This window comes from Lepisosteus platostomus, chromosome 19, assembly GCF_059453375.1.
Source record: "Lepisosteus platostomus isolate fLepPlt1 chromosome 19, fLepPlt1.hap1, whole genome shotgun sequence".
Taxonomy (NCBI): Eukaryota; Metazoa; Chordata; class Actinopteri; order Semionotiformes; family Lepisosteidae; genus Lepisosteus; species Lepisosteus platostomus.
The window spans coordinates 8783471-8798295 of record NC_142629.1 but is presented as its reverse complement, the minus strand read 5'-3'; the positions used below and the strand labels follow the sequence as shown (position 1 = coordinate 8798295).

The following is a 14825-nucleotide window of genomic DNA, read 5'->3' as shown; positions in this document are numbered from 1 at the left end:
AAATGTCCGGCAGGCGTCAGGAGCCTCTTTTAAAACCGTGTTTGTCACGTGCGGCTCTGTACTTCAGTTTTTGTTCAGCGGTGAAATTGAACCAAATGACACGCAAGAACTACAGAGAAATTATTTTTTTAGCTCAGAATAGGGTAACCTCTTTAAACAGAGTTGTGTGGGAATCCTTGTTGAAGTCTATACCCTGACATTTTAAAGAAACGGCCTCGGATCAGCCAAAAACTAGTATAAATCGTCATCCCAAAGTGATATCCGTTTTTCAACATACCTGTTTTTTCTTCAGGTCTTCCACTCCAGTATTGACCAAGCCTTGGCTCAGCTCCTGAAATCTGACAAAATAAGCCCTTCATGGCTAACGACACAGGGGATCATAGATAAAACCAAATTTTAATAAATTCTGAGATGTTTCTTTCTATAGCCATTCAGTTGTGAAACACTTAACAAAATCCTCATCTGTTGAACATATATTTTCTGTTGTTTCCAGAGAGATAATATAGTGTAAGGAAGCAGTTATTCAGTAATAAGTTTTATTGCCATAAAACAACACAGGAGTGCCTTGTTAAACATGGATAAAAAAGTAAAAGTCAGGACATTAAACGTAGTTGTTAGTTGGATATAAAACTGATACTTATTAATAATTAATAAAGCATATACAGACATTGGATTTTGGTTCTGGCTTTTAGTGTTATTTTGTACTGATCATTTCATAATTGACTCTATTGCCTTTGTTGAATAAAATCACCTTTTTAGTAAGAAAGTTGATTAGGGACAGGCGATAAGATGATTTAACCCATTGAATGTTAATCCTGGTGCAAAATCAAATGCAAAAAGGAACTGATATCCTCCACTTATCAAGAAAACAATGCTTTAATTGCTGCCATTACTGTGGGCTTATCCTTATTTACTGTATATTGTATAATAGTCCTGCCTTACTGAACAGATCCTCATTCTGCTTGTCTTACATTGGCTTTCTTGTGACAGATACTGTATTTGTGTTTGTTGTGAATTTGTTGTGGTTATAACTACTCTAGTTACAGCTTACTGTAGTGCAACTGTAGTTGTACTATATAAGTAGTTTTGATGCTCAGTGCATTTCAAGAAGATATATCTGTAGTAATTCTTCTGGAAAAACAGTTTCAAGTGCAACTTATAAATAGATGCATTGTTTTGTCTTTACATCATCCCAAAACCTACACATGTAATGAACAATGGCCTTTTGTCTGACATCAGTTATAAAATACTTGGGTGTTCAAGCAGTTCTTATACAAGAAAACAGTGATTTTATTTCAGCTAAAATAATAAACAATATAACTCAAAAGAAAATAATGTTAAAAGAAATCTATCTCAGTAATGAATGTTACAACCATTACATTCTTTGGTTTATAACTGTTCTCAAAACCTAGAGGAATGCTAGTGTATTCTAGTACAACTCTTACTGTATGACCTATGTAATTTTATTAACTAAATTAAAAAGATACCCATGCAGTATTTAAGATTCCCACCATTATTATTTGGTGTGTATTATATACAATACATATTCTACATATTTGTAAATAGTTTAAAAACTCCTTTTGGTATGTTACTATCATTTCATTGGCAAATCTTCCAAAGTGCTATTTGTTTTTTAGAAACATATCAAAATGAAACCTTCAATATTATATGCTTTTCTGACACAATGTTTTACTTTACGTATAAAATATAGTTAAATCTCTACTATACAAAAACTTGCATATAAGAATGCATATTACAGTACTCCAAAAATAAGTTTCTTATATTAATACAGACAACACAACAAAGGACCATTCACATTGCAACTAAAACACTATTGGAACCAAATTCAATGTATTGCTAAATTGCAAAACAAAACATACTTTGACCTAGCCAGTAAGATGAATTAAAAAAAATGAAATCCATGATATATAGTATGTTCATCATCAAAATCAGATCTATAATCTATTCTTAATGAATTCCATTATTACTAGCAAAGAAATGCATTCCAAAATGACCTTTTCTTAAAAACAGATGTTACAGAAAATGAACAAATAATTGGCAATTAAAAACAAAAATATTCTCTGAGCAAATTATACAGTATGTAGCAAGAATAATAGCAACAACTGAATGAAATTATTCTGAACAGGTGAATTTATTCAATTAGGATTATGCTCTTTAAATTGGTGAAGGATGTTTTAGGATGTGCAAAACATTTAAATTAGTGAAAGGTCAAAAGGAAACAGAAGAAACCTTTCTCTGATGAATTTCAGGAGTATTACTGCAGAAACAACTGCACTTTGTGTTCTTTCTGAAGACAATCTTCAGAGACGAATTTTTCCCTCTTTTGAAGAATCTACAGCAGTTCCTCAAATTTAGTGTGATCCCTTTTCATTACGATTTTCACTTCTGTTGCTTTTTTTCAGTTGTTTCGTTGTGTCTCATGTTGGCATTGACTATCCTTTTGGAATTCCCAGGTTGCAGGAGCCGATTTGTGCTTAACATTTCTGCAGGTCCTTAATGAAATTAAATAAAATGTAGGATTAATATGATATATTTTTAATTTAATGTACTGTAGAAACAATGAAACGTGTCTAAAGATGCCAACTACAAAAAGTACACTCTGCAGGGCACACACAGACATATTCTCAACAGGATCAATTTTCTCAGAAGCCAATTTCCTTGCCAGTATGTCTTTGGACTGTGGGAGGAAACTGGAGCACCCAGAGGAGACCCTCACAAACACAGGGAAACATACAAAATTCACTCAGACAGCACCAGAACTCCCAAATTGAATATGGGGCCCCAGCACTACTGACAACTGCTACACCATGTCACCCACAACATATCTAGCCAATATTAAAATATTTCTTAATATTACGACCAAAGTATTGGTATTTTTTCCCTAAGATAGAAAGCTAGTTAATGACATACAGACCTCTGACTCTCTTGTGTACAGTTTGCCCTCTTCTTCCTTCTACATTCTTTTGGTGGATAGTGCTGGGTGGGGTACCTCGCATCTCCAGTTTCTGTAGCTGGCTCTCACCTGAACAAAACCACAGATCAGGTCTTCTCATGTGTCTCCATTGGACCCTGTTTATTTTCTGGTTTTCGTTCTAACTCTTGTCTAATTAGCTAATTACTTTACCTTTTTGTAATGTCATTCATTAGATATATTTTAAAATGTATTCAGCTCTTAAAATGTTTAATGAGGTTTGAAATTAACAATAAGTCTAATTATTTTCATTTAAATTATTCAATTTAAACAGTTCAGCAAAATCAGAACAAGTGCCTATTAAATAATCCCCTCACACCCGAAGAAGGCTCCACAGCCGAAATGCTGTGTTTCCTTTCTTCTCTTTTCAGCATGGAATAAACCTTTAACTTGTTCCTATAAATAACTAAGGACATAACTTACCCATACATTGTAATTCCCACCTGTGCCCATCTACAACAATTATATCATTTATGTTCAAGTGGAGAAAGTTTACTTTCATGTTAATGTTGACATACAGTATTACCTGCATAATGAGAGATAGGGTATTTGATCTTAGTTGCTGTTAGGCTGGGAGGGTGACCAATGTTCTTTGATTGCAAAAAATGGGTTGCATTTTGGGAAAGTCGAACAAGCCTGTTGTCCGAAATACTTTCTAAAACTGGATTCCTGGATGTGTTGGTCTTTGATTTCTTTAAGATTAAAAAGAGAAAAAACAATATATATTAATAACCATTACCATCTGGTTAAAAGTCACATTAACACACATTCCATCTTATTAAAATAATGTTTATTATACAATAAATTGTATATAAATACTAGAATATGATAATAATTAGGAAATATTAAGTTTTTACATAAGAAAAAACAGACATACACCTTAGTAAGTTGACAGCAGATACATTTATGTAATTCAGAAAGACAAAACAGCAATAACTGAATGAATTTAATCATTCAACCTGAATTTAAACCTCTTTAAATAAACGGTCAGAATGCTGTTTTATCTAATAAGGTAAGGCCTGTGCAAGATTATTTATCCATCTCAATCCTGACAACTCTTGCTAATATTCTGACTGCACCTACACGTCCTTGCAAGAAATTATGACTTCATCCTCAATATTTTATTTCAAGTCCCTCAATAGCACCTCCACTCAGTTTTAATTTTCTATTCCAGTATTGTAGGTATATCTAGCCAAAAGCCACACAAAAGAGCTCATTATTCAATATGTAACATTTTAATATGTTAACGAACATTTAAACCTTCACAGTTTAAACAGTCCATTCATGGTAATTCATTATAAAAGCTTGTAAACTCAAATCATAATAAAAAAACAAATGTAAACCATTCAATTAGCTTACTTCAAGTTAAATGATTAAAAGAATGTTGCTGACTGACTGTGCCTTCTGCATTGAAAACTGGCATTCTACCATCACTGCGGTCTCACACATTACACTGAAAAGGAGTACAGTATGTGAGGTACTGTATAATGAGGAAGTTCCTTTCCAAATTAAAAGCATGTTCTCTATATTTAATCAACATTGATTGATTAAGGAGTGGACAATAATACACACACAATAATAAGTTAGCTTTCAAACTTATTATTATGTGTGTATTACTGTCCACTCCTTAATATCTAAGTACTCGCTCCTGCACAGAGAACAACAAATTTGTCCCATGTCTGCAACAATTAGTTCGGGTCCTGTGTGACTCCAATCCTGCTTCAGTACTCTAAAATAAGGTTCTTGCAGGCAATTTTAACAAACCCATGGTTGCTCACTGAACACAATAAAGTAAGATCACTTTATTGGCCATATATAATTTCTTGTATTAGGAATTTGTTTTTTTGCATACCCCAACCTGCTCTCCATGACACAAACAGACAGGGAGAGAACCTTGGGGTCAGAGCACAGGGTCAGCCATTGATACAGCACTCCTGGAGCAGTTTGGGTTAAGGGCCCAACAGAGCAGGATTCCTCTGCTGGCCGCAGGATATGAACCAGCAACCTTCCAGCCACAGGCGCAGATCCCTAGCCACAGAGCCACCGCACAGCCCAAACGTTTGGTGATGCGTTGGCCGGGAAACGAACCCGGGTCAACTGCTTGGAAGGCAGCTATGCTCACCACTATACCACCAATGTGGTGCCAATGTCTAAAGAGGTCAGAGAAGCACAGTTGAATTCCATACTAAAAAGTAAAAAGAAAACAGCAGTTCCTTTTCATGCACACAGCTGAAGATGGTGGCTTTTTTTATTTCAAGCATGGAACTAAAACTTTTTATTTATGTTTTATATTAAGTTTCATTTCCATATAGCATACCCGTTTTGTGTTGACTTCAAATGACATGGAACGTTTCTTCAGTGCTCGTCTTTCAATGGAATCATCCCTTTTTTCAGTCTTCCCCAATTCTTTTTTTGACTTCAGGTGTGAGCTGCCCTGGGTCCCTGGAAAACTCTTTCGGCCATCAAGACCTTTTGTCTTGCCCATTGTTAGATTCTCAATACTGACAGCTGGCTTTATGGCAGGGGCTAGAGTCTCATGAGGCTCTGACAATGATCTTTCCGATATATCTTTATCCAGTTCCTCTAAAGAATACACTGATATGAGGCTTTTCTCTTTTGCATGAGACAATCCATTTGCTGAGTCAGTAGCATGGATTCGTGATCGGCGCTTGGCTGCAATGACAGAAATGCTCTTCGTGCCTGAAACAATCTCTGTCATGGTTTCAGGGTTGATCTCTTCAAATGCTGACTGATCGTTGTCCTTACCTTTGGTAAGCCTCTGTTTTTATTGGGTGGTGATAACAAACAATTTACAATAGAACATTTATGTTTACAATACAAAATTAAAACTTTTTCAGAATTTCAAATTTCATGAAGTTGCTTCAACTAGCCTCTCAATTCTTATTTTCTAAGTGTATAAACAAATGCATATCTATTTCTACATACTGTACCATATATTTTTTGTCCATTAAGCTACTGTAGAACAACTCTGCAGTCATTAACAATGTGAAATTGCCTTGGCATCATCCTGAGATCTTGTACCAAGTTGGTCCAGTGGGCACCCAGCCATGTCATCCCAAGGGGGCTGCCCCTACTCTTGAAATGGGGATTGCAGAGTCTGGTAATTTTTGCCTCATTGCGAGACAGCTTCATTGTTTTCTTATTGCCCCCTCTGAAGAGTATTAACACAGTGCCATGCTAGTCTTACCCTAGGCCCTTAGGTCTGATTGGTAAGACTAGCATGGGATACTATTTTTATATAATTTCACAACTTTAAACTGGAACTATTTTATATTCCTAGAGAACCTTATAGATCTGGACCACCATTTGGACTTCCTCCAAAAACATACTAAGTTCTTGATGGCTTTTGCCTCACCTGCAAAGACCAGGAAACCCACCCTTGAGGATCACAGTCCAAGACTGAGCATTAACTTTTAGAATTGAGACCAAAGCTTGTGCATTTTACCCTCAGTGTTAAGAACTATAACATTCACCTAAACAACAATCAATGAGTACTTCAAAGACATCTACACAGGTCTTATAGACCGATAAACCCCAATATGCTCTCCAACTCTAAACTGTATTGCACTGACCCCCACAATCACGTGGTCAACTTATGTTATCTGTGCATCGTTTTATCTATTATATCTGTGCAACATGGGCTCTACCTCAACTGTAAGAGATTTCTCAAATCTCTTTGATATCAGGGACCTCAGTAGTGATTTTAATAATGTTGCTGACTCTGACTCAAGAGCTTGTGCTAGCTGACTATGAAATTTGTATTTGTTATATGCCCTTGAATGACGTGGCTGGGTTTCCCAGTTTCCCATTAGACTAATTTGGTATTTTGGACTTCTAAGTATGAAGTCAGTGACAATGCATTTTGTCCAACTGTGATGAGTAAATTCCTTTTCAGGAGACCAAGTTTCTGATCACGTTGTGTACTGTGGACAGGTGAAACTATACTCTCATATATACCTTATTTCAATTTGACTAAAATCTTTGGTAGTTCCAATGCAATTAAAGATAAGACACTGAGGGTTATTTCAATGTTGAATAAATTTCCAAACTGGCTAAAACATTTAAGTAAACAAAAGCCAGATATAAAAAGACATATTGTATACCTGATTTGATGAAGGTTGGCCTTTGATCTGGTGTGATTTTATAGTGGATTTTAACACCTTATTGCTGTCATTAAAACAAAACCAAAATATTAATTCCTGTAACAGATAAATTTGCGCTGTTCTACACAACAGTTTAGAGGGTATATTAATATTAAGATAAATATTTCATTAATTAACTTAGAGCATATCACATTAATGATTATCATAGAACAATTATGCTTGGAAAAAATAAATCCAAATTCAAAATTGGACAGAAAATATTTTAAGTTATATGGGATGCATTTATTTTCCCTATAGGGAAAATTGACCAGTCAACAGTGCATTAATCAAATAGACTGTTTGCCTTCTGCTTTCCTGCAGGGAAAGTCTTTCTTATGAGTAAAGAAGACCTGTTAAATGGAACATCACACTTAAATAATTACCTCTCATATTCTGAGACTATTGAAGGAAGGATGTACTTATTACGTGAATGATACTTCCTGTCCTCTTGCACATCTGGTCTTGGGCTGAGGTCATCTTTATCTAATTCAGGAATCAAATCCTCCAGCTTTAACTGTTTTGCTACATTTAATATGGATCCATCCTAGAAAACATATATTGAAAAAAAAACATAAGCAGTAATCCATAAACAATTCTAATATGTTTAATCTAAAATACTTTTATGTATATTTTCTGAAGTATAAAATGATCAGATACTGTCCTGCAAAAAATATACTGTATGGTTCTTTTGTAATACTTTAGAACTCTTCTGTATTTCACTTCATTTCATTGGGCTGCATAAAAAAACATCGGATAGAAGTAACAACTACATTAAGTCCAATGTGTTTGCATATCATTTTTCTTTTATGATCTTGCTCTAGTTAGCCACGTATGCAAAATAAATTGTTCATTAGTTGCTTTAATGCTAGTTTTTACATGGATGGATGAAGAAATTCCACATATAAATGTGTATACTTTCACATATAAAAGCTTTAAAAAAGATTCACAGTATAATAATCAAAGCTGATCATCTTGTGTGTAGAGCAATTATTAATACAAATGTATTTGTTACAGTATATAGTGAGATTACTAAGAAGAAAGCAAAAATAAAAAATAAAAAGCAAATACATCACCTGTAGTGCACTAGAGGTGATATTATAGAGCATCAAAAATTGATCAATACTCCGGTCCTCCAGCTCACTGAAATACAGTGCGTAGAGATCTTCAAGTTGTTGAGGTGTAGATAGCTGATGGTCTAGAAATATATAAAAAGATAAGCCATCTTTACAAGACTTTTTTACTTTACTTTAATGTTAAAGTCAGGTGCCACAAACGAGAAGGATTTTAAAGACAGGTTCACTCAATTAAAGAATAGGAATTAGAATTCAATTTGAAAAATACATCCAAGCCACACCAGATGTTCAGAATATGTGGAAAGCAACACACCATAGATTAGATCAAAAGGAAATAGCTTTTTGACAAATGGAACAAAGGTCGTGCAACATTTTTGCACGCTCAAGCTTCAATGAACAACCCTGGCAAAATGTTACAGCCAAACAGTCCGTCAATGATAAGGCAAGATACGTGACCTCACCAATAACGATACCAAAGTACAAATCTTATGGTCTGGGCAGGAGTGTCTAGTTACTTCAGTGTAGCTCATTCTCATTCCAGCAGGAACATGCAATGAAATTTCATACTTTCATATTGTCACATGCATGAGCCCTATTGAACAAGGATGAGCTGGGACAAGATTTCAGAGACCAATGAATAGGCAGATGCTTGTTAAGGCTCTGTAAAAGGAATAGTACAGAATCCCACAAGACAGCAAAACACAAGTCACACTATAGATGTACAGCTTATACTGCTTCCAACAGTGACTATGTTTTCTACTATACTATGACTTGCACAGCAGACACACTGTTGATTAACCTCATTGATCTTAGCAAATGCATCTACAGCCGACATGTCTGTTCACCAACTTGTCAGTGTACATGCCGCAAAGAAGATAATTTACCTGAAAACCTTGTTACAGTTATAAGAAAAACAACTGAAAATATGTATTTTTTTCTTCTGTAAATACTTAATAAACTTATCAAAATTAGGATGTGCTAAAGGAAAAAAGAAAAGCTCTTTTAAAAAGGTAACATACCTTTGATGAGGGCCTTTTGTTGCTGTATAATCTCATCGCATAGAGTCCTGTGCTGGTCATAGTGTTGGATGACTAAATCTTTTTGCCGCAGGAGGTTCTCTTTGCACAACACTGTGGATTGTATCTCTGTATTCTCCACCTCTAGCTCATGAACTTTACAAAGCAGGGTGAGAATTTCGCATTGATCTTCGTTGTTAATCTGCTTTGGAAGTAGCTCCTCCATTTTGGAAGATTTAATCTTCACAGTTGCCAACTTCTCTTCCAAATCTGACTGACATGGGGCAAGAAAAAATATTTTAAATTTAGTTTTAGCTCCTCATAGAAACCATTCATAATAGTAATGTTATGAAAGTTATACTTTACATGGACCTGATAATTAATATTGGATGCGTTACCTTTAGAGCCATAGTTTTTCTTTGCTCCTCCAGCAGCATCCCAATCTCCTCTCTTGCAGCTGTTACCTCCTGAGGCTCCAATGTGTCCATCTCCTCATTCCTACTCTCTCCCTCTCTCTCCTCTCCTTTGTGCACCTTCTCATTGCACCTATCCTCTCTCCATTTTCTGGCATGCCTAGCTTTCTCCCTTTCCCAGCTGAAAAAGATATATACATGTGTGTGTTACTTTTAATCTTTAAAAATACAATATCCACTAAGAAGTATGGAAAGCATTATTTTATTATCCTTATTACCAAAACATTTATCATAGTAGACAAAATGCTGTCCGTCTTGACCTTTGGTAGCTTGTTTAGGTAGGTGTCAACACTCTTTTTAATTGAATCCTAATTCGTTTGCATCCGAGCAATAGCTTTTGATTCCAGTGAGTTTAGATGAGTGAATATCATTTCCAAGTACAAACTTAAAAGCAACTTTGACTATGTAACTAGTTTGGCATCTTTCTCTGCAATAATACAGTCCTTTCCAACTGACTATTATAACCACATATTATTAAATTCTGTATAATTCCTGAGTCACAGGAATTGGTCTTTTTTACAAATCTGACAGAATAGGAAATACCATAATGGAAAAGCAATAATAATTACATGATCACAGCCATGATCATAAAAATTAATTCAGACTGTTATTAGCCGACTGTGTTTGGAATTGTCAGACTGATCCAGCGGTTGGGTATACCACTGACAATCAAATGATGCACTTAGGTCTTGCAGTATATTTTAGCTAATGTGCATGTACTGTACACCATCTCTTCCATGCTGGGTTTCAGGGCTGTATAGCAGGGCTAAACTGACAAAACATTCCAATTAAATACGTAACAATATTTGGTTTTAATGAAATACCACTCACTCTGCAATGGTTAGTAGATGCCTTGAGGTGTCTATGTGCAGTTCCATGTTTGAATTCTCAAGCTCCATGAGGCTGCGACGGATCTCCATCTGTTCTCTGAACGCACTCATTAGTTGTTCCTCCAGTCGACCCATCTCCCTGCGGCTGTACTGAGATAAGTGCTGCTGTACCTCTGCTAGATAAGCAACAATTACAAGTGATTACCTAAAAACCAAATTAGATCTAACACTCACAATACAATTCTTTCAAGTAAACCCCACTCATAAAATTATTTTCTTGTATTTCTTTAAAAATATTTGATAATATCTGGAATCTATATGAAATGGAGTCATTTCAAAATGTGTGTGATAGAAGTGCCTTAGAAGTTTCCTCTCATGCCTGGTACAGGAAGTAAACCATACTTTCACATCAACAACCAATCACCAAGTGGTAATAAGAGGATTATCAAATAAAATGTGTTCTGGTTTCATTCTTTTTCTTATTTTATCATTATTAAAAGTTTTGTGTCTTAACTGACCTTGTACATCACGGATGTTGGCCTTCTCTCCTTTCTTCTGCTGTTCTGCCCCCTGCTCAACTACTTTGGCTTTCAACCTCTCAATTTCTTTCCGAAGGTCTGCAATGATGTTGGTGTACTGTGCAATGTGGTAAGACACATTCAGCAGATTACGTTTAACCTTAAGAAGAAACAGGAAACAGTGATAAATGTTTGGCACCTATCTTTGAATAAAGCCATTGCACATAGCTTATTTGGAGGCAACGTTTAAATGTCGTAGGAACTCAGATTAAACAGAGGGCTTGTTTTACAACATTAAACTACGATGAGTTCTGTCATTGAATAAGGCTTCATGTTGTGTTTGTTATGCTGCAGTTTCATGATAAACATGATAAGGAAACAACAGAAATGATGCAGGTTGGAAACTGGTCAGTTAATTAAGAACTGTCTAAAAAAAAGCAAAGCTCCCAACCAAAAAATAAACGGAAGAAGAAATCAGAAAGAAAAGTTCATCAGAATTTTCCAACAGTGCAGTAATGGTAAGTATGTTTGTGGTAGTCAGAGAGGGTTTTAATAAGATAATAGGATAATTTTCGCCCAAGGGAGTGCAGAAGGGTCAGCCTGTCAGTGTTTACTAGTTCCAGGATTTTATATGGGCCAATGTAGCAGGGAGCCAGTTTATGAGAGGGCAGCTTGAGTTTCAGGCGACAGGTTGAAAGTCACATTCATTGCCCTGGACGTTCATGAATTGGGCTGATATTCCGAGAAGAGGAGCTTGGAACCTATACTGACATTCAGATGTAGATAGTCAAGTGTAACTATTCACTTCCACTATTAAAATATTCAGAGAGAGCTCAGCCCAAGGAAGAAGGGATGCCCAATCATCCTGAAATGTGGACAGATGGCAGCTTAGATAAATTTCAAGGTCACGATTTACTCGTTCAAACCAAGTCTCAGGTCTCTGAATGGTAACACAGAAAATAGAAACGAATTGGGACCCTCTGTCAGACAGGATTGTGAATGGAAATCCATGGAGACGGAACACCTCTTTTATGAATATTTTGGCCATTTGGGCTGCAGATGTTAGTACGGGCAGAGATACGAAGTGGAGGCTTTGGAAAAATTATCAACCACTGTGAGAAATATAGAATACCCCTGGGATCAGGGCAGACCCGTGATGAAATCTGTAGAGATGACCGGTATGGATTGGGCAATGATAGCAGAATGGTAACAGAAGTCCAGCACGTGGTCATCTGGAGTCCTTTGCCTGATGTGCAGGCATTTACATAGGTTGTTACATCAGTCCTCACAGACAGGCAACAGAAATAGGAGCTCCAGTGTGCAGGTGCATCCAGGATGTCCTGCTAATGTAGATGAATAACCGCATTGAAGGACATGCTGTCGGGCTTGTGTTGAAACATAGTTTGTCAGGAGGAGAACTTGAGGGGGCCGGTTCGGAGGACTGAGCTGTGGTGACCTTTGTTCAACTTGCCTCGCATCGATGGGGCATTAATATTCACAATGTGGTGAAGGCTTTGCGCCTTTTTTTTCACACACGTTGGCAATGTCTTGATAAGGTTTAGGGAGGCTAGAGAGACCTGGTTCGTGAGCCCCCACGTTATATCCAAGGGGCAAGGAGTTTTTCTGGCACAAAACAGCACACAGGGACTTCGCTCCCTACCCACTCTGGAAAGCAAGGATTTTAAAATGGATGCTGTATCAATGAGCCGGTCCAGAGTCTTTGTTTTAGCAATACAGGTTGAGAATCCCTTATCTGAAATTCCTGGGACCGAAAGTGTTGCGGATTTCAGAATTTTTCGGATTTTGGAATATTGTTATATTTGCATCTATAAAATGGGACAGCTTGGGGATGGGACCCAAGTCTAAACACGATATCCATTTACATTTCATAATATAGCTTATACATATACCCTGAATGTTTTTTAACTTAATACCATCAGAAAGGTAAGATATCAGTCTCCACCTACGATGTCATGTTTTGATTAAAAGGTTACAGTACACGTACACCATTTGTATTTTATTTTTTACTATACAGGTATTAAGTTTTATGTAAGGTATAAAAACAAAGCATTGAATATGATTACAGGTAAATAAAATGAAAACTGAAAAAAGTCAGCATTTTATTTTTAAAGTAATGTACAAGTAATGACGCTAGTCAAGTTACACTCATACATGGAGATGAAATTCAGATCTCACGTAAAAATACCGTTTTGTACTTACTGTACAAAAAAACAAAACAAAACATGATGATCACTGCTTACAAACTTGAAGATAAATGCAGCCCCAGACATTACAACTACATCAGGTCCAAGAAACTTGAGGGAGAGGGTACGTCATCGATGACATCACTGTGAGATGCCTTCTGTGAATATCCCTTCAATGATTAGCAGCAATGACTACTGTGTTCAAACAAGTTATTTGTTCTTTTGCTTAATTTTCAAAATATATTCTCACTTATGAACACGAACACACCTTTTGTCTTGCACCTTAATCCCTACCTTGGCACTTCTGGTTGGTGCTGTACAAGTCTTCCAACTGACGCAATAAGATGGATCCAAGGCGATGGACCCATGGCACCATTTGGCACAGAAAAATGGACATTGGATTTCAGAGCTGAGACTCTAGACCCCTGCTAGTTGACTACCCCGCAACCTTTACAGCTTGGACACCTGCACTCAAGTACTTACTTTCTTGGAACAGTCTATAGAAGTCCACTCTTATACTAAATGAACTCACTCCTAGCCAACCTCTATTGAGTCTGATAGGCCTTTGACCCCCACACAATCATTTATTTCTCTCTCACCTCTGTGCCTGTTGGCACCCTGATGAACATACAATTATATTTCTTAAGGACCCATTTTTATTAATTCTATCCTCTTAAACACAGAACAAAAGGATCCATCGATGCCAGCGATTGAATGATCATTACATTCAGAGGCTGAGAACAGTGCACTAATTATCTTTTTTATTTGCTGTCAGGCCAATCATCATGATCCATTTCTACTGCTGTGAGAGACCCAGGGATTATGCATTTGGTGCAAAGACAAACTAGTCCTTCAGGGATGCCATATACAGTCACTGAGGAGCAGAGAGGTAACTACAGAAAGAGAAGCTAGAAGCTAAAGCTTGCACTGCAACTGCCAATTTTGGAAAGAATGAAGACCATCCTCATTAAAAAATATGTATGAAAATCCCTTTGTCACGCCTATGAAAAAAGAAAAAGGTAAATTACCTATAATAAGTTTATGATTATGGAAAATAGGCCATGTCTACTTGTATTCCTGATGAGCACCAAATCTAATTTAGTGCATAATGATCAAGCCAAAATGCAGTCTACAATGTCTAACTAGAAATTACATCTTTAAATCTATATGGAGAGACCAGATATTTTTTCCTGTGAATGGCAAGATATGAGTGTCAAGATTAAACCAAACACATATTCACAATCATTTTTTTATAAATACACTAATTTGATCAGAACAGGGAATATTCGTATACTGATTAACAGTTTGTGAAAGGTCTTGTCACGCCCGACATCCCTCCCTAGAGGGCGCTCCACTGCTCTCATTATTGTTCGTGTCATTTAGCTCTCCAGGTGTACCCTTTTAGCGTTATTATTTAAAGACCAGCTCCTCCAGTCCTCGGGGCTCATCATTAGGGTAAGATGTCGCGAGGCCCGCCTAGCACCAGGAAACCCTACGTCCGTCTCCTGAGGGCATAGGCCTCATCCCCGACACCTCCCGCTTCCTGAGCCCGGGGT

General features: G+C 36.6%; 1 protein-coding gene across 8 annotated transcripts in view; it reads right to left on the bottom strand.

The window, feature by feature from the left end:
- Positions 1-519: 519 nt before the first annotated feature.
- The window catches only part of LOC148645079 (kinesin-like protein KIF19), a 31545-nt gene continuing 17239 nt past the window's right edge, over positions 520-14825 (bottom strand). For 7 of the 8 annotated variants that reach the window (XM_088612924.1, XM_088612932.1, XM_088612929.1 and 4 more), the window contains 11 exons: positions 11066-11225; positions 10549-10723; positions 9643-9838; positions 9248-9518; positions 8229-8350; positions 7539-7699; positions 7117-7180; positions 5310-5771; positions 3519-3684; positions 2936-3043; positions 520-2513 (listed from right to left, as the gene is read on the bottom strand). In XM_088612924.1, the coding sequence (XP_088469050.1) occupies positions 2401-2513; positions 2936-3043; positions 3519-3684; positions 5310-5771; positions 7117-7180; positions 7539-7699; positions 8229-8350; positions 9248-9518; positions 9643-9838; positions 10549-10723; positions 11066-11225 (1998 nt within the window). In that variant the 3' untranslated portion in view covers positions 520-2400. The remainder of the gene's footprint in view (positions 2514-2935; positions 3044-3518; positions 3685-5309; positions 5772-7116; positions 7181-7538; positions 7700-8228; positions 8351-9247; positions 9519-9642; positions 9839-10548; positions 10724-11065; positions 11226-14825) is intronic. The other variant, XM_088612928.1, reaches the window with a different exon arrangement.